Source organism: Pseudophryne corroboree, chromosome 2, assembly GCF_028390025.1.
Source record: "Pseudophryne corroboree isolate aPseCor3 chromosome 2, aPseCor3.hap2, whole genome shotgun sequence".
In the NCBI taxonomy this organism is placed as follows: Eukaryota; Metazoa; Chordata; class Amphibia; order Anura; family Myobatrachidae; genus Pseudophryne; species Pseudophryne corroboree.
Genome location: NC_086445.1, coordinates 949,877,090 through 949,897,758, shown reverse-complemented (window position 1 = coordinate 949,897,758; position 20,669 = coordinate 949,877,090). Strand labels below are relative to the sequence as shown.

At 43.5% G+C, this 20,669-nt stretch overlaps 1 protein-coding gene across 2 annotated transcripts in view; it reads left to right on the top strand.

Moving 5' to 3' along the window:
• The window catches only part of CADM2 (cell adhesion molecule 2), a 336,165-nt gene that overhangs the window by 206,898 nt on the left and 108,598 nt on the right, over positions 1–20,669 (top strand). The window contains exon 6 of one of the 2 annotated variants that reach the window (XM_063956307.1): positions 16,209–16,322. The exons of the other annotated variant lie outside the window; for it this stretch is intronic. Within the exon in view, the coding sequence (XP_063812377.1) occupies positions 16,209–16,322 (114 nt within the window). The remainder of the gene's footprint in view (positions 1–16,208; positions 16,323–20,669) is intronic. 2 annotated transcript variants of the gene reach the window in all.

Below are 20,669 nucleotides of genomic sequence, written 5' to 3'. Positions count from 1 at the left end.
AGTGGTGTCATTATATCTCTTTTCGCCCACTATGGAAGTCAGGGCTGGGTTTATACCAGGTGCAAATAGTGCTGGCACATCTGGTAACCCTGTATAAGAGCGTAACACTAACTCATCCTCTTTAATGAGTGTTGCTCTAAATGCCAGCTGTGCAAATTTTTGTACTTCCGAGTCATGTTCTAGTGCCCAATGTGTGGCATATAGTTTAGGTGGAGGTGTTTTACCCGCTAAAGCCACCCTGGCCATTTGAACATCGCTAAATTCTCCGCGCTGGGAAGAAGCGGATGATCTTGTCACCTCCTCGAATTCCCAATCCACTGAGGAAGAGTGACTGTGTTCATTATAGGTGGAATGTGGCTGTTTTATAGGTGACCCTATGTACTGTGAGCGTGACCCTTCATTCTGCCTGCTACGGGCAGATATATCTTGCCGGCTATGGGCAGGAGAATTGTGCTTGCTCCGAGCACTAAAAGGCTATCTGCTACGGACAGTACCAGGAAATGGGGGAATATCACCTGAACAGGTCCCCTTTTGATAAGACTTATTTTTAGCAGTCTTTTTTAGTTTTTTTCCTGTGTAATGGGCTCCCTGAGATAGGAGTACTGTATTTAAAGAAACGTTTTCAAACCAGCGCTCCAAATCAGCAGTGCTGCACTGTCTGCCGAAGTGATCACCCCCACTTCCAAAAAACGTATTTAGGAACTTGACTCCGTCCATGTTATGCAATGGAAGCTGGCTTAAAGTGACTGCTCTGCTGAGGAACCTAATTGAGGCAGTGATGTGGGGCAGAGGAATTCTGTTCTGTTCTAAAAGGAAGGATTTGAATCTTTGAACAAAATTCTACTTGAACAAATAGCCCATACTACCCCGGGGTGCGCCTATCTGCATCTTGTAAATTGTCCCTGAGATAGGAGATAACTTTCTGTTCTGCTGAGGGGATTTTCTTACCTCAGCATCAGAGGAGTCAGAGTCAAGGAAGTTACTGACAGAAATATTTTTCCTTCTTTTTGTGGAAATATCCTCTGAAGATGTAGAGGATGAGGGAGAAGAATGGGCTGCCCTTTTATGGGCTCGTTTCCCTATAATACTATCAGCCATGGAGGACAGTGTGAGAGAGTCTGTCGTAGAGACAGAGACACAGTCCTCCATACCTGCGCTGACAGAAAAAATCTGAGCAGCGGCTGAGGCGTGCGCCCATGTGACCGCGCGCGTGCACGTGATGCAACGTGCACGTGACCGCGGGTGCATGCGTGCCGGCGGCCGCTGTAAGTGTGGGAGAGGAAGTGAATATTCTTTCACTCTCCTCTCCCTCAGCGATTTCGGGAGGCTTGCTGTCTAACCCACCTGCTGTTGCTAGGTGGCAAGCCTCCCAAAGAACAAAGTGATTTAAGTCTACTCAGGCACACCCCATATACGTGTCCAGAATACTTAGTATGACACCATGCTCCATGTGTTTATTTAGCTTATACAGGATAATGGGCCTAATTCAGACCTGATCGTAGATGTGCGAGAAAACACACATCTATGATCAATTTATTTTGACATGCAGGGCACGCCAAGCACAGGACAAGTCTGCCTCGCATCCCTCCCTCCCCGCACACATGCGAAAGCATCACACGCCAGCGATGCTTTTGCATGTTTCGAGTAGACTTCTGCCTGCGTAGGCCTAGCTGCGTAGGCAGGCGGCTACCCACCATGTTAAGGGTCACAGGGCTGTGAGTGACGTCACGCAGCCACCATGGCCCAACCCACAAATGGTCCGGACATGGCTCTTGTCAGGACCGCGCCCCTAAAATGGAGCATCAACGCCCACAAAACGCGCATTTGGAGTGCCTAAGGGCACAAGCAGATTCTGCTGATTAAAATGATATGTGGCATGCCTATATTCTGTGTGTGACTGCGGCTGTATCTGCTAACAAAATTATACATTACAGTGTGTTCCTGGAAATCACTGTAATGTAGCATTTCATATGCAGATACAGCCACAGTAGCCACAGAATATAGGGATGCTAATTATCATTTCTCTGACGTCCTAGTGGATGCTGGGAACTCCGTAAGGACCATGGGGAATAGCGGGCTCCGAAGGAGGCTGGGCACTCTAGAAAGATTTATGACTACCTGGTGTGCACTGGCTCCTCCCACTATGACCCTCCTCCAAGCCTCTGTTAGATTTTGTGCCCGGCCGAGGTTGGATGCACCCTAAGGGCTCTCCTGAGCCTTTAGAAAGAAAGATAGAAATTAGGTTTTTTATTTTCAGTGAGACCTGCTGGCAACAGGCTCACTGCAGCGAGGGACTAAGGGGAGAAGAAGCGAACCTGCCTGCTTGCAGCCAGCTTGGGCTTCTTAGGCTACTGGACACCATTAGCTCCAGAGGGATCGACCGCAGGCCCAGCCTTGGTGTTCGGTCCCGGAGCCGCGCCGCCGTCCCCCTTACAGAGCCAGAAGCAAGAAGAGGTCCGGAAAATCGGCGGCAGAAGACATCAGTCTTCACCAAGGTAGCGCACAGCACTGCAGCTGTGCGCCATTGCTCCTCACACACACTTCACACTCCGGTCACTGAGGGTGCAGGGCGCTGGGGGGGGGCGCCCTGAGAAGCAATAATAACACCTTGGCTGGCAAAAATACCACAATATATAGCCCCGGAGGCTATATATGTGGAAAATACCCCTGCCAGAATATAGGAAAAAGCGGGAGAATAGTCTGCGGAAAAGGGGCAGAGCTATCTCCCTCAGCACACTGGCGCCATTTCTCCTTCACAGATCCGCTGGAAGGAAGCTCCCTGGCTCTCCCCTGCAGTCTACACTACAGAAAAGGGTAAAAAAGAGAGGGGGGGCACTAAATTTAGGCGCAGTATACAATTATATAGAAAAAGCAGCTATAGGGGACATAACTCAGTTAGTCCCTGCATTATATAGCGCTCTGGTGTGTGCTGGCATACTCTCACTCTGTCCCCCCAAAGGGCTTTTGTGGGTCCTGTCCTCTGTTGGAGCACTCCCTGTGTGTGTGCGGTGTGTCGGTACGGCTGTGTCGACATGTTTGATGAGGATAATGATGTGGAGACGGAGCAGATGCCTTTAGAAGGGATGTCACCCCCTGCGGGGCAGACACCTGAGTGGTTGAGTTTATGGAAAGAAATGAGTGCACGTATAGACTCCTTACATAAGAAATTTGACGACATGCCAAATGTGGGACAGCCGACTTCTCAGCTCGTGCCTGTCCAGGCGTCTCACAGGTCATCAGGGGCTCTAAAACGCCCGCTACCTCAGACCGCAGACCCAGATGTCGACACTGATACTGACACCAGTGTCAACGACGATGAGTCTAACCTGATGCCCACTAAGGCCATTCACTGCATGATTGAGGCAATGAAAGAGGTGTTACACATTTCTGATATAAATACAGGTACCACAAAAAAGGGTATTATGTTTGGGGAGAAAAAACTACCCGTAGTTTTTCCCCCATCAGATGAATTAAATGAAGTGTGTGAAGAAGCGTGGGCTTTCCCTGATAAAAAATTGGTAATTCCTAAGAAGGTACTAATGGCGTTCCCTTTCCCGCCAGAGGATAGGTCACGTTGGGAAACACCTCCTAGGGTGGATAAAGCGCTCACACGTTTGTCTAAAAAGGTGGCACTACCATCTCCGGATACGGCCGCCCTCAAGGAACCTGCTGATAGAAAGCAGGAGGCGATCCTGAAGTCTGTATACACACACTCAGGCATTATATTTAGGCCAGCTATTGCGTCAGCATGGATGTGCAGTGCTGCCGCTGCGTGGTCAGATAAACTGTCAGAAAATATTGACACATTAGACAGAGACACGATCCTGCTAACCATAGACCATATCAAAGACTCAGTCTTATATATGAGAGATGCACAGAGGGAAATCTGCCGACTGGCATCTAAAGTAAGTGCATTGTCCATTTCTGCTAGGAGAGGCTTATGGACTCGCCAGTGGACAGGAGATGCAGATTCTAAAAGGCACATGGAAGTTTTGCCATATAAGGGTGAGGAATTATTTGGGGATGGTCTCTCGGACCTAGTTTCCACAGCAACGTCTGGGAAGTCAGCATTTTTACCCCATGTCCCCTCACAGCCTAAGAAGGCGCCGTTTTATCAGGTTCAGTCCTTTCGGACCCAGAAAAACAGGCGTGAAAAAAAGGCGGGTCTTTTCTGTCCAGAGGCAGAGGTAGGGGAAAAAGGCTGCAACAAACAGCAGGTTCCCAGGAGCAAAAGTCCTCCCCCGCTTCTTCTTCCAAGTCCGCCGCATGACGGTGGGGCTCCACAGGCGGAGCCAGGTACGGTGGGGGGCCGCCTCAAGAATTTCAGCGATCAGTGGGCTCGCTCACAGGTGGATCCCTGGATCCTTCAAATAGTATCTCAGGGGTACAAACTGGAATTCGAGGCGTCTCCACCCCACCGGTTCCTAAAATCTGCCTTGCCGATTGCTCCCTCAGACAGGGAGGCGGTGCTAGCGGCAATTCACAAGCTGTATTCCCAGCAGGTGATAATCAAGGTACCCCTACTTCAACAAGGCCAGGGTTACTATTCCACACTATTTGTGGTACCGAAACCGGACGGTTCGGTGAGACCCATTTTAAATTTGAAATCCTTGAACACATACATAAAAAAATTCAAGTTCAAGATGGAATCGCTCAGGGCGGTTATTGCAAGCCTGGACGAGGGGGATTACATGGTATCCCTGGACATCAAGGATGCTTACTTGCATGTCCCCATTTACCATCCTCACCAGGAGTACCTCAGATTTGTGGTACAGGATTGCTCCTTGATATGATACTCCTTCGAAAAAAGGGAGTTTTAATTATCCCGTACTTGGACGATCTCCTAATAAAGGCGAGGTCCAAGGAACAGTTGTTGGTGAAAGTAGCACTATCTCAGGAAGTGCTGCACCAGCACGGCTGGATTCTGAATATCCCAAAGTCACAGCTGCTTCCGACGACACGGCTACTGTTCCTGGGTATGATTCTGGATACAGTCCAGAAAAAAGTGTTTCTCCCGGAGGAGAAAGCCAGGGAGTTGTCATCTCTAGTCAGAGACCTCCTGAAACCAAAACAGGTATCAGTGCATCGCTGCACGCGGGTCCTGGGAAAGATGGTAGCTTCTTACGAAGCAATTCCCTTCGGCAGGTTCCATGCCAGAATCTTTCAGTGGGACCTGTTGGACCAATGGTCCGGATCGCATCTTCAGATGCATCGCTTAATAACCCTGTCTCCAAGAACCAGGGTGTCTCTACTGTGGTGGCTGCAGAGTGCCCATCTTCTAGAGGGCCGCAGGTTCGGCATACAGGACTGGGTCCTGGTGACCACGGATGCCAGCCTTCGAGGCTGGGGGGCAGTCACACAGGGAAGAAACTTCCAAGGACTATGGTCGAGTCAGGAGACTTCCCTTCACATAAATATTCTGGAACTAAGGGCCATTTACAATGCCCTAAGTCAAGCAAAATCCCTGCTCCTACACCAGCCGGTGCTGATCCAGTCAGACAACATCACGGCAGTCGCCCATGTAAATCGACAGGGAGGCACAAGAAGCAGGATGGCGATGGCAGAAGCCACAAGAATTCTCCGATGGGCGGAGAATCATGTTCTAGCACTGTCAGCAGTGTTCATTCCGGGAGTGGACAACTGGGAAGCAGACTTCCTCAGCAGACACGACCTCCACCCGGGAGAGTGGGGACTTCATCCAGAAGTTTTCCAGATGCTGGTAAACCGTTGGGAAAAACCACAGGTGGACATGATGGCGTCCCGCCTCAACAAAAAGTTAAAAAGATATTGCGCCAGGTCAAGGGACCCTCAGGCGATAGCTGTGGACGCTCTAGTGACACCGTGGGTGTACCAGTCGATTTATGTATTCCCTCCTCTGCCTCTCATACCAAAGGTATTGAGAATAATAAGAAAGCGAGGAGTAAACACAATTCTCGTGGTTCCGGATTGGCCAAGACGAGCGTGGTACCCGGAACTTCAAGAGATGCTCTCAGAGGACCCGTGGCCTCTACCGCTCAGACAGGACCTGCTACAGCAGGGGCCCTGTCTGTTCCAAGACTTACCGCGGCTGCGTTTGACGGCATGGCGGTTGAACGCCGGATCCTGAAGGAAAAGGGTATTCCGGAAGAAGTCATTCCTACGCTTATTAAAGCCAGGAAAGATGTTACGGCAAAGCATTATCACCGCATATGGCGGAAATATGATGCATGGTGCGAGGCAAAAAAGGCCCCAACAGAGGAATTTCAGCTGGATCGATTTCTGCATTTCCTGCAAGCAGGAGTGAATATGGGCCTAAAACTAGGCTCCATTAAAGTACAGATCTCGGCTCTGTCGATTTTCTTTCAAAAAGAACTAGCTTCAGTACCTGAAGTTCAGACATTTGTGAAAGGAGTGCTGCATATTCAGCCCCCGTTTGTGCCCCCTGTGGCACCTTGGGATCTCAACGTGGTGTTGAGTTTCTTAAAATCACATTGGTTTGAGCCACTAAAGACCGTGGATCTAAAATATCTCACGTGGAAAGTGGTCATGTTATTGGCCTTGGCTTCAGCCAGGCGAGTGTCAGAATTGGCGGCTTTATCATGTAAAAGCCCTTATCTGATTTTCCATATGGATAGGGCAGAATTGAGGACTCGTCCCCAGTATCTCCCTAAGGTGGTGTCAGCGTTTCACCTGAACCAGCCTATTGTGGTGCCTGCGGCTACTAAGGATTTGGAGGACTCCAAGTTGCTAGACGTTGTCAGGGCCCTGAAAATATATGTTTCCAGGACGGCTGGAGTCAGAAAATCTGACTCGCTGTTTATCCTGTATGCACCCAACAAGCTGGGTGCTCCTGCTTCTAAGCAGACTATTGCTCGCTGGATTTGTAGTACAATTCAGCTTGCACATTCTGTGGCAGGCCTGCCACAGCCAAAATCTGTAAATGCCCATTCCACAAGGAAAGTGGGCTCATCTTGGGCGGCTGCCCGAGGGGTCTCGGCTTTACAACTTTGCCGAGCAGCTACTTGGTCAGGGGCAAACACGTTTGCAAAATTCTACAAATTTGATACCCTGGCTGAGGAGGACCTAGAGTTCTCTCATTCGGTGCTGCAGAGTCATCCGCACTCTCCCGCCCGTTTGGGAGCTTTGGTATAATCCCCATGGTCCTTACGGAGTTCCCAGCATCCACTAGGACGTCAGAGAAAATAAGAATTTACTCACCGGTAATTCTATTTCTCGTAGTCCGTAGTGGATGCTGGGCGCCCATCCCAAGTGCGGATTGTCTGCAATACTTGTAAATAGTTATTGTTAACTAAAGGGTTATTGTTGAGCCATCTGTTGAGAGGCTCAGTTGTTTTCATACTGTCAAACTGGATATAGTATCACGAGTTGTACGGTGTGATTGGTGTGGCTGGTATGAGTCTTACCCGGGATTCAAAATCCTTCCTTATTATGTCAGCTCGTCCGGGCACAGTGTCCTAACTGAGGCTTGGAGGAGGGTCATAGTGGGAGGAGCCAGTGCACACCAGGTAGTCATAAATCTTTCTAGAGTGCCCAGCCTCCTTCGGAGCCCGCTATTCCCCATGGTCCTTACGGAGTTCCCAGCATCCACTACGGACTACGAGAAATAGAATTACCGGTGAGTAAATTCTTATTTTTAATCAGCAGCAGCTGATTGTGCATCCTAGTCAGATGCATTTTCTGCAAAAACAGGCACCCAACGTTAGCAGAGCTGGATGGGAGTTACATGGCATATTGAGACAAGATGTATTAGGACACATCTGTATCCAAGCAGAGGCAGTGGTCACAGTATTAGCAGCCGTGTGACTGCTGTATGCGGGTAGGTTTATTGTGCAATAGTGTTCGGCATATGTGTAAGGGGCATTATGTGTGTCGTGTATACATGCATTAATAATGTGTGACATGTGTAAGGCACATTATGTGTGTCATTATGTGTATACGGGCATTAATAAAAGTTGGCATAATGTATAAGGTGCATTATGTTTATAAGCTCATTAAAAATGTGTTGTCATATATGTAAAGGCATTACTGTGTGGTATTATATGTATAAAGGCATTACTAATCTGTGGTATTATGTGTATAAGGTGCTCTACTGTGTGGCATAATGTATAGGAAAGGGCACTACTGTGTGGTCTAATGTGAATAAAGAGCAGTATGGTGTAATGTGATTAAGGATCAATTCAGTGTGATGTAATGTGAATAAGGAGCACTACTGTTATTAGTAATGTATATAAATTAAAGTGGTACTACAGTGTGATGTAACGTGAAGAAAGGACACTATGGCATGATATAATGTGAATGAAGTTGCACTACTGTGTGACGTAATTTAAATTGGGGGTACTATTGTGTGGCCATGCCTCTTTCCAAAAGAACATGCCCCTTTTTTGGTTGCGCGCTGAATGTGTGCACTGTTCCTATTTAAAATATACTGTAGGGGGTAGGAACACCAAAATGAGGACTACTATGGGTGAGGGGTGATGGTGCTGGGGAAAAGGGTGCAGGGTCAGAGGCAGAGCTAACGGCGGTGCTAGGGTGCACTAGCCAAACTCTTGCCTAGGTCATCATATTGGTTAGGGCTGGCTCTGCCCACACTGCACACCCTTCACCTAGATATTGTACTTACCTTGTGCAAGCGGGTTCCTCTGCCTCCGCAGTGCCATCTCCCCAGTGACATCTTGGAGAAGATGGTTCCAGTGAAAAGCAAGCCTTTGCTGTCTTGTGCGCAAACAAGCATCTGCGCCTGGGGGGTTGCTATTCAGTGTAGGTCTGTGTAATCCCCCACAATCTGCAACATGATATTTACCCAAGCTAGATGGGCAGTGAATGAGGAGGGTATCCTCTGTTTCACTAAGGACATCAATGTACACAACATCACACACAGTCCTTCCCTTGCCCGCAGTCCAAAACTGGTGCAACCCTCAAAGATAGGACATGTACCATCATGCTGTATGGAGGCCTGGAGACTAAAATCCAGAGGCCCCATCCATCCTCAGATTACTCATCTGCCTATAATGATTAAACCACATGTAAATCTACAGTATACTAGACATGCATTAATAACTCTGTAACTGACAGCAAAGATTCACCTAGTATTAACTCTTGCTGTGCAACAAATAGATGGACAGAGTGAGGTTACAACTGAGCAAAAAGGGTGCAGAATAGCAGAAAATATGTTACTGTATCCATTTCTGGGAAGGGGACAGACTCGGATTGTCTCCCATACGTGCACAGAACTGACTGTAATAGAAATTTTAACACATACTGTACATGTAAACTATACTTAAAGAACTCTACACAAAACTTGACATTTTATTTACTTACCTGAAGTATCCAATGGGCTTCTAAAGCCTCCTAGTAATTCTTCAGTGATAAGCCTCCTAGTGATTCTTCAGTGATAAGCCTCCTAGAGATTTTTTCCGTGATAAGCCTCCTAGTGATTCTTCAGTGATAAGCCTCCTAGTGATTCTTCAGTGATAAGCTTCCTAGTAATTCTTCAGTGATAAGCCCCCTAGTGATTCATCAGTGATAAGCCTCCTAGTGATTCTTCAGTGATAAGCCTCCTAGTGATTCTTCAGTGATAAGCCCCCTAGTGATTCTTCAGTGATAAGCCTCCTAGTGATTCTTCAGTGATAAGTCTCCTAGTGATTCTTCAGTGATAAGCTTCCTAGTGATTCTTCAGTGATAAGCCCCCTAGTGATTCTTCAGTGATAAGCCTCCTAGTGATTCTTCAGTGATAAGTCTCCTAGTGATTCTTCAGTGATAAGCCCCCTAGTGATTCTTCAGTGATAAGCCCCCTAGTGATTCTTCAGTGATAAGCCCCCTAGTGATTCTTCAGTGATAAGCATCCTAGTGATTCTTCAGTGATAAGTCTCCTAGTGATTCTTCAGTGATAAGCCTCCTAGTGATTCTTCAGTGATAAGCCCCCTAGTGATTCTTCAGTGATAAGCCTCCTAGTGATTCTTCAGTGATAAGTCTCCTAGTGATTCTTCAGTGATATGCCCCCTAGTGATTCTTCAGTGATAAGCCTCCTAGTGATTCTTAAGTTTCAGTGAAACGTATAATTCATCCATTCCAAATACATGTTCTGGGTTGATGTTTTGTTTTGTTTTTTACTCTGTCTTGTCGTATTACACGTATCTAAATTGCTTTTTGATTGATTTTGTTGTTTTATTGTTATATATAATTATCTGACTTTTCCTCTTTTTTTTTCCTTTTTTTATTAGAAACTAAAATCAACACCTTTACATTGGTGGCATAAGATTCTGCTGCTAATAAATGTAACACTTCACACATACAGCAACATCAAAGCATAACTTAGATGAAGAAAGTCTTCACCACACTCATTGACTCATTGCTCTGAGATGCTGATGCAAGGGGCCTGTCTTTCATTAGCCTGAGTGGAAGTTACTATGATGTTTGTATGGTTGAAACTGTAATAGTATAGTGCCACCTAGAGGCAGAAAAATTGTAACCTATCTATTACTCTTCTTTAAAATAACCAAGACATCACCAGACATCGGATAAGGAAGTATCTGAAAATTGTTCTGTAATCGCAACATGTTCTAAATTACACAAAAACGAAATACATTCTGTATAATATCCCTTTAACTGGAAATCCAGCAATATCCCTTTAACTGAAAATCCAACATGTAACACACCAGCAGGATACGATCATAGCTTTTTATGCTATATATGGGATTTTTGCCCCCTTTCCCCATGTCAAAGTGTTTCAGATGGATTTAATGTGTTCGCCGCCAGCTATTCACTGGAACACCTCCAATTCAAAACTTTAAGCCTGTGATGCATTAAATGTGCAAAAAGAAAATGGGAACAAGGGTTAACAGCCGCATGCTCTAAAAATGATCTTTCGTTCCAAATGGAATTACACCTGGTGATCTGTAATGGATTGTATTTCATGCTGACACTTTCATTCTTCTGCTGTACTGCTTTTGAGCATCTTCTTTTGTAAGCTGTTTCACTCAAAAAGATAAACAGACAAAAGCACGGCAAGAGAGAATGGAACAGAAAGGCAGGCATGTGGAGAGACACGCTGCCTAGTAACAAGCTAGCCACGTGGCGGCCATACTGCTAGCACTAGGTTTGCAAAAAATAAAAAAATAAATGAAAAAATAATATCTGTTAAATACTAGGCTCAAGTAGACCGTTGAATAACTAAGGATTGATTGGTTGCTATGGGCAACTTCTCCGGTGGTCCACTTCACCACTCTTTTCACTACTTGATACATCAACCCCATAGCCTGTAAAATGTAAATTAGGAGCTGATTGGTTAATACTTTATCTCTTTTCAACCTATCACTCTCCCACCTTTGATAAATATCCCACTAGGAAAGTTTGCTATGCTGAAGTGTTATTTACATTTTGTATCTTCTTTATTAAGCCATAATTCTTGCAAAAATTTATGTATTTGCAGGATTATGGCAAATTTGAGTTGCCGAGCTGTTTATTATGCTTCTAACACTGTATATGTCATAGATTTAGTAAAGTACCACAGAGTTCCCTAAAGATCTTCCACCCCCATAGTAATCTACGGGACACCAATAGGGGGCTATTTAACAAGCTCTGAAAAGTTGATGTAAGGCACTGTAGTCCATAGGCTATATTGTTGCTGGAGAGAGAGCTTTCTGTGGCAGCCCCAGACGTGAGGCTGCGATGACGTAATCTGAAGGAGTAGAGAGAGAGTACTTTTCGCTGTTTGTTGGCACAGCTGCTTATTGGTCCCAACATGAGTAGATTGGCAAATTGCCACAAAATAACAAGTTTTATTGCTGAGAAAAGAGATCTTAGGCAAAACTGTGAAAACCATTTAATTCAAGACCGCCTTACTTAGGGTTAATGTCTCAACACAGATACATGGTAATTGGAAACTTTTATGATCACTACAACTCATTATTATAACATGTAATACACTGATAGATTTGTAAGGCTTCTTTTTCCCTTGTTTCGGGGCCTAGACGTTCTGCTGGGTTGGGATTGAAATGCCGGCAGTCAGAATACCAACCCGATGTTCAGTATCCCGACAAGGAAAGGTAAGTATACTCATCTTCCCCCCAATGGCCCCCCTAGCCCTCTCTTCCAACAGCCTAAACCTAATCCCCCTTCCCTGGCACAACCTAACTAACCATCAACGGTGGTGCCTAAACTTAGCCCCCCTTCCCGCAGCCTAAACCTAACCCTCCTTCCTCGCAGCCTAACTATAACCTTCCCTGGGGGTGCCTAAATCTAACCCCCCCCCCCGCCCACACCTGCAGCCGAAAACCTAACCCTCTCTCCCTGCAGCCTAAATTTAACCCCTCGCCCGCAGCCTAAACCTAACCACCCCCCCTGCGGCTTACCCGTTAGAGTGTCTGGCAGACGCTCATTCGGGTTCCCGGTGGTCAGGATTCTGGCGCCAGGCTTGTGACCCTACTTGGGATGCCGGTGTTGGCATTCCAAGTAGTGTCGGGTTTCCAGCTGCAGTATTTCAACTGCCAGGATTCTGCCGGGATTCTGAATGGATCCCGTTCAGTTAACGTCTGTGGATTATGTGGTCTTCTCATAAAATTCTGTCTTTTGAAAGACCTGCTAATGCTAGTGAAAATGGGCAAATAAAACGTGTAAATATAATTCCATTGAACAGAATGTACTTTTTTAAAGTGGTTCTACTTGTCCTATCACACAAAAGATATGACTAATAGCAATTTTCGGATTATAAAATGGTGAATAATAGCCCTGGGAGGTCATTGTGCAGACTCTCAGGCAGCACAATTGCTGTGAACAAGAAACATTCTAATACGTGTCAGCGCATCTGATTTCCAGTGGAGAAAACCATAAGAAATGTAAATAGCAGATTAGCAAAGAAACAAAAACATGATGACCAAGAACATGACTAAGGGGAAGAAAAGCTCAGTTTATATACTGCTTTTCTTTTAAGTTTTAAAATTGGTTTATATGTAAACATTTTCCTAATCCAGCTTTTGGTTAAAATAATATTTGTAAAAATGAATCCATAAAATGTATTTTTTCCAAAGTAACATTGGGCCTAATTCAGAGTTGATCACAGCAGCAAATTTGTTAGCAATTGGGCAAAACCATGTGCACTGCAGGGGGGGCAGATATAACATGTGCAGAGAGAGTTAGATTTGGGTGGGGGGGGGGGGGGTGTTAGAACTGAAATGTAAATTGCAGTGTAAAAATAAAGCAGCCAGTATTTACCCTGCACAGAACAAAATAACCCACCCAAATCTAACTCTAATGAGTGGCTTCTGTGTATGGTTTGCAAATCGCCAAATTGGATGTGGCCAAATCGCAGGTTTTACTATTTTGTAGTTTGGAGGCTGAAATTTGCTGGACCGTATGCAAGTTATGACAAACTTAATGGAACCAAGGGTAGTGCGATAGAGGTGCTCAGGGTGTAATGCCTACTGACTCACTAATTATGCTTCACATCCACTTCCTACCTAGTGAATGGGCACATCTGGGAGGGTGTGGGACCTGATTACATGATTCTCAGCAATTTGCATCTTTGTAGCCAGTGGCAAATTTAGAAGTCAGGCTACCCCTATGCACAACATTATCAGTCACACTGCCCCCTTCATGTTGGGGCCTCCCGACTGCCAATATAGCACCAACCTCACCCTCCTCCATCACCTGTAACAAAATAAAAAAATAAGTTGTAATGGCAAAAATTTAAAAAGAATCACCTGGCTTCATCTGGCCATCAGCCTAGCAGGGCTCTCATGCAAGTGAGCATGCTGTACCACCCCACCCACCCCCCTTCCCCCAGCAAATGTCACACCTAAGCACACGCCTAGTGGTAAAGCCATCGCCGATTGTGGCCCCACCCTTGTGTGTAATGTTGCTATTCAACATTAAGACGAAATCGATATCCCACCCCACCCCCCAGTATTGCCCACCTGCATTTCCCTTCCAAGCAGTCCCAAAGGAATGATACTGTATATAAATTCAGCAAGTATGGCACATGGGGGGGAGGTGGCATGGTTGCTAATCCAGTGTGACCTGTCTCCAGCTTGCGTGGTGCCTGGAAAGGCATTGGGTGCACCTTTATTTTGTGCCCTGTGCCCATGTTTCCTGCCCTGGCTTCTTCTTCTGCATAATCATGATGTTTGGCACAAGGCTGAGGAGACTGTATGGTTGCTACCCAGGTGGCACATGTCTGTAGGTTATGGGGTGCCTAGGGAGGCGTCAGATGCAGCCTAATGTTGTGCCCAGTGCCCTTCAGTGTATAAATTAAGTACTTTTACATTTCATTGTTACAGTGATATTATTGCTGGTATAATAATAGACTTTGGTGAACAATTGTCTCTGCATTGCTTTAATGATCACATTTAGAGTTAAAGACCATAGACTTATCTCATAGGGTAACACAATAAGTCAAAGTAATTTTTTGCAGTTTTAAAGTTGAATCTATCTAAAAAAAACAAAACAAAAAAAAAACACCTTTTATGTACTGTATATTACATGGCTGCAGATTTATTTTTCTTTGTTACTATTGCTTTTGTAACATTTACTATCATTAATTATTTATATATTTATTGTTAGTGTGTTATGGGATATATATACCATTATTGTCTACTTTTTAAAACGCATTTCATGGAAAATTGGAAAGACTTACTCATATGTATGTACATGGCGCTAAAAAGATGGCGTGTACAGCACCATCTAAGATGTGTGTCATAAAATTGTCTCTTTAGCCCATGAACACACAAGCGTAGATATATTACCAATGGTGTGACTGTGTATTCAAAGTATGCTGCATAATTTTATTTTTAGCATCTTCAATGACACCCCGTAACTCTCTTCCACCAGGTTCATGGAATTTGTCCACCATAATGTAACACACATCCTTAGGCACACAGCCACTCATGTAGCCTTCAGTTTCCCGGAAAGCAGTGGCTATTTTCTTGTCTCACACATCCTCCTTATTCTTCTCCCCGGTGTTTCCTACTTGGTAGACAGAAAGTGATAACATCATCACTGAGTGGCACACACCAAGCCTGGCCTCAAACAGATTGCTAAACTCTTCAGAGAGTTAGGGAGATCTCCACTAGTTAGGGAGTCTCCCTGAGATACCAGGGCAGCCAGCAGGTACAGTACAGTATGATACATTGGATGCATACTAGACACATTTTATGCTCTGGGTTCTAAAATTGTTCAATTTGGTGACAATAAACTTGCTCATTGTAAACTGAATAAGTTAGACATGAATTTTTTTTAACTATGTTTGAGCCCAATATATAATAATAATAATAATAATAATAATAATAATAATAATAATAATATGAATCATTATATTGTCATAACATTATTATTATTACTATTATTATTATTATTATTATTATTATTATTATTATGACTATTATTATTACTGTTGTTATTTTGTATTAGAAACAGGAATTTTGAATTCATTATTGACTACAAATTTAGCATTGTTAAAATATTTTCTTGCTAAAAAGTATTTGCAAATCTTGCACAAGAATACAAAATTGAGTGACTTCATGGTCATGTAGTATTTGCCAGATCTGATACAAAATTGTCAATATTAGATACTCTAGACCCCCCTACCCACCTTCCCCCATAAACTCACTACTGCAGATCTGTAACATTCATAGATTAACAGAAAAGCCAAAGTTTGAATGTCGCTCATGCTGCAGCCAGGGAATGACAACATAATGAACTGTCTAAAAAATCTGCAGTAACTTGCTTCTTAGTTTTCACTGATATAACCTGAGGAAGGCATTGCAGGTGAAACATTCATTTTAATGTATAATTTCCATCTTCTTAGCATGTTATTTTCTTGTTTGTCTCCTACTTCTACCCAGCATGTTGTTTTATCCACATTTGATCTCCGCTGTACATTCCATTGTAAATGGCACGGATGAAGGCTTGGTTCTTGTCAATTAAACTCACTCTCCATTGCTACGACTTGTACTCTGTACAGTACCCAGTAATTTAAATAAGCCAAGTATTTTTACACTTTGGATATTAAACTCCTAAAAAGTGAAATGTACAAAAGAGAGTGATTTAATATAAAAATAAAACCGACCAAGTGTCTCTGAGTCCCTTTGCTTTAAGCATGTCTTTGTTAATGTGTGTCTACATTACCCAAGTTAACCATTGTTATAATTTTTTTTTGTATGATATGATTTTGTCTTTATGTTTCATGTCTCTTTTTATGTTTTCCCATTGACCAGATATCCCCAAAACTTTATTTACAACCTCAATCATCCCCCTTTACACCACTGCAACAGTCACAACCTCTGTTACCATTACAACCCGCTCAGCCTCATCCGCCTCCAGCATCAAAGGTATGTCCGTTCTACCATACACCTTGTGCCTTAGGTTGCTAGAAATTCCCGGTGAACTGTAGAGATGAGAGAAGAGATGGCTACTGGGTTTGTAATTCAAATCTAAATATAAGATGAATTATTTTTAATCAGCCTTAAAGGGACACTACCATATAAAAATGGTTTTTTTTCCGGTTCTCTACATTGGTTTAACATGAAACAATGTCCACTTGGAAGAATCCCTGTTCAACTAGTTTCAGCTACACTTACATATCCACTAAGCCATAGGTTCTCAAAGTGGGTCCTCAGAACCCCAAACAGTTCATGTTTTCCAGGTCTCCTCACAGAATGGCAAGTGAAATAAGTATCTCCACCTGTCGATCTTTTAAAATGTGATAGTGAGTAATGAATACACCTGTGTTTGAGGTCCTGAGGATCGAGTTTGGGAACCACTATACTATGTGATGCTCACTTTCCAACAACCTGCACTGCATTCAGGGTTGGACTGGCCCACAGGGGTACAGGGGAAACCGCTGGTTGGCCCTACTGCTTGCGGCCCTCCTCCTCATCTAGGGATCAAGTTCCAGACTGTGCACTTGAATTATATGTCACACATATGTTACATTATACTACACAGGACTATGGTGTATTTTCTATGTGCATTTCTGGTATTACTCTGGTACATTGTCATGCATGCACTAGCAGTATTTAATGTATATATTTATCAAGGGGCATGGCCCATGCACTCGCTGGTGGCTAGGCAAACCAATATGGTAGCTGGATACACCCCCTCTGGAAAACAAGCTACACTCTTAATCATGGGCCCCTACCGCTACATAACTCCGGTGGGCCCTTCATGTCCCAATCCGACACTGACTGCATCTAGGGTCTGTGATCCGGGACTATTGGGAGTATTATGTCTGTCAATTAGCCTCTATCAAGATAATTAGAAAATAATATCAGAAAACTGCAGAAAACACGGTTATTTCATAACCTAGTGAAATTTGCAAGCTTTTAAGACACAAGTGCGCATTTTTGGCAGTTTTAATGGTCGTGTCCTTTTTTACGCTTGTTAAGAGGGAGAAGATACTTGATACAAATAGAGAAGGTGTCCAAAGCAACCGATAAGGTTTTTAAGCATGTACTACCTAGAAGCTGATTGCTACGGCTCTTATATTTTTGTTGGTTGGTTAATTTACAATAAGTGAAACTCAGACTCATAAAATGTTTCATGAATTGGAAAGGATGTTGAAGATGTAAGCCACATAGAAGCTGTAAATTGGACTGCTTTCAATTTCTATTCATCTCTCTCATCTCTAACTACAAACTCAGTGTGTTAATGGCTTAACTACCGGCTAACTTTGAAAATTATTTGTATATTGTATTTCATAGCACTCTGTTAATGAGTCAGACCGTGGTACTGACGCATTTCACCTGCAATAGCAACAAAATGCTTAATGCTGAAAGTGTGGGGGCAGTGGGGTGTAGATACTGTAAGTAGGCACATGCCTTGCGGCAGTGCTACTTTATCATACATTTACAGGTTGTGCACAATTCCTTTGGATAAACTGTATGATCTTCTGCCTATTACACAGCAAGATTCATCACACTATTATAGTATTTAGATTGAATAGTCCATTTTAGTAACGTGTAATCGTAGCCAACTTAATTGTACTGTTCGTCCCCACAATCACGTTCCATCTGTGTTTACAATGTGTAATCCAAAATGCAATTATTCCTTTATCAAATACTAAATTGATTTAATGTGCACAGTTAAATTCTATAAAAACATTATTATGATTTTGTTTTGTGAACTCCAGTTATGTCATGAAAAACTGTGTGATTTGATTTTGGTTATATATGCATAATTTAATTCTCCAATTTAATATAAACTACGAACTAAACTGACGCCTGATCTATTTAATAATTAATCAAGTGCTCATTCTCCATTGCAAAGTTACAGTAGTAGATTAGATGTTTTTATTCCAATGTTGTTATTTTTATTGCTGGTGGTCACACTAGCATAAGGTATCCTCCTTCTCCTTCTTCTTCTTCTTCTTCTTCTTCTTCTTCTTCTTCTTCTTCTTCTTCTTCTTCTTCTTCTTCTCCTCCTCATCCTCCTCCTTCTTCTTCTTCTTCTTCTTCTCTTCTTCTCCTTCTTCTCTTTTGCCAAATAATGTACATGTTTGAGGAATTAGGACAGATTTATGCCTGAAAGAAGGTCATATTTTTATACTTCTGAAATAATGATTATTATCTAAACAGACTCCTTTAGGGCTCATATGTGGACTGTCTGTTAAACAAAAAAGAAAAAAAAACATAAAAATTATTTATGGTGATCCTGGCCTTTCAACGTCCCCTGGGCCGTAGGCAGTGTAATGGATAATCTGGATTTCAGTGCTCCTCCTCTCTACATATGTGCCAAATACTACCTGATGTCTGAATGAGCCCTTAGCGGAATGTCAAGGAAACAGAAAGAGGCATTTTGACTTATTATGTATAGGAATTGCTGTTGCAGTCTCATCTTGGAGTAATCGCTCTTGTGTGGCAAGAAAGGAAATTGTCCCATTACCGCCATTGCGCCTGCATGTTAAACGCTAGGAATGCTGGCGCCATTTTGCTGGGAGAGCTCTTATGCTCAAAGCATATGTCTGACATCACTTAAATTCTGTTTGCATCACTTGGGGCTAGGAAAGGAATAGCTGACAGTAAATACTGTTCCATTAAAAATGAATATACACACTTTCGTGGGTGTCACAGGCTTTTGTGCCAGGCTGAAGTAGTTAAAGTGTAACCTTTCAGATTAGGTTCAGAGCTGAGAAATGCTGAGAAATTTCTGCTGAGTTTGTCATGGCAAATACGCTCAAAAATTTACAGCTATTATCAACTGCATTTCTCAGCCAGCTAAATGGCTCTCGTCTGACACTACCTTTAGGTTTAATGAAGGTGGCAAATGGAAAAAAGAATTCTGATGAGGAGTGATAGGCATATGGTCGAGAGCAATTATTTTAAAAGTAATACTACTTAAAGTGGGAAGGCATTGGAAATGGTAGCATTAAAGCGAGGATGTCTAGGAGAAAATAGGTTTAGCTAACGATTCATTTAAATGTGTTTCTCTACATTGCTTGGAATATTCTAATTTTTGTAAGCAGCAAAGTGAAATCTTATATGATCTCTTTAATACTTACGAGTCCATTTGGAACTTCTGAAATATACTGTCATCTTAGTAAATCCCATTGCCATATCTGATTTTACGATGTCTTTTTTTTTTTTATTGCCTAAAATTTAAAGTCACTTATCTCAGGAACCTCAGAGATTTTTTTTTCTAGGGCAGAATCAGCCAGTGGTCCATCATCTCCTCGCTCACTATCATAAACTGCTTCATCATATGGCATCTCTCTATAACTGCTTTCAAAAAAAGATTATGGAACCCTATATACAGTATAAGTTTGTCATTCGCCAATAAGATTTTGTGTTTAATAAAAAAAAAGTTTAATCCAATAAAGAAATCAATGGAAAGACTTGGTAATTAGGAAATACAATGTTTGCTGTTAAGCTAATGAAAAACCTCTAATTAGTTTGACATTAGCATTATCATCTTTCTCATCTGATCAAACAACGATCAATTTTATTCTGAATGTGTAAATTAATGTTTTAAATGTCTGATATAGTCTTATGCATACCTTAATTGGAGAACGGGTTTAACTCATTTTAAATCTTACTGTAATTACCTTGCAGAAGTTGCAGTGTAGCCAAGGTAATACATTGTATCAGCGATAACTATTTTATCCAGGCAGTGCTCTTCTTTCTGGTGCCAGTGACCCCATCTCCTGGGTGGGACATGGTGGCGTCACATGTTCTTCAGGTGGGGGCGGCACAGGGTGGGAAATCATCATGTAACGGCAAGTAGTCTGCGTTCTCACTTCGGGAATCCACAATGGGTGCAGAAATAAATAAGTAAACACTACTGGCGGAATGTTATGGCATCCGAGATTGCCAGAGGTGTGGGATGCTCAACTTGGATGTTTTTTTAAAGGGGTATTCACATACAAGGCATGGTTTTGCCTTGTATGTAATAATTACCCCTTTAAAAGGGTGTAGTATGGTATGCCGGCGGCCGGGCTCCCGGCGACCAGCATGCCGGGAGCCCGACCGCCGGCATATCGACAGTGTGGCGAGCGCAAAGGAGCCCCTTGCGGGCTCAATGCACTCGCCACGCTGCTCCAGGGGGGTCGTGGGGTATGCCAGGTGTCGGGATTCCAGCGCCGGTATACTGTGCGCCGGGATCCCGACATTCGGCATACTGAAGACCACCCCTTTAAAAAAGGATGAGATCGGCTGGCATCCTGCACCTCTGGCAAACTCGGA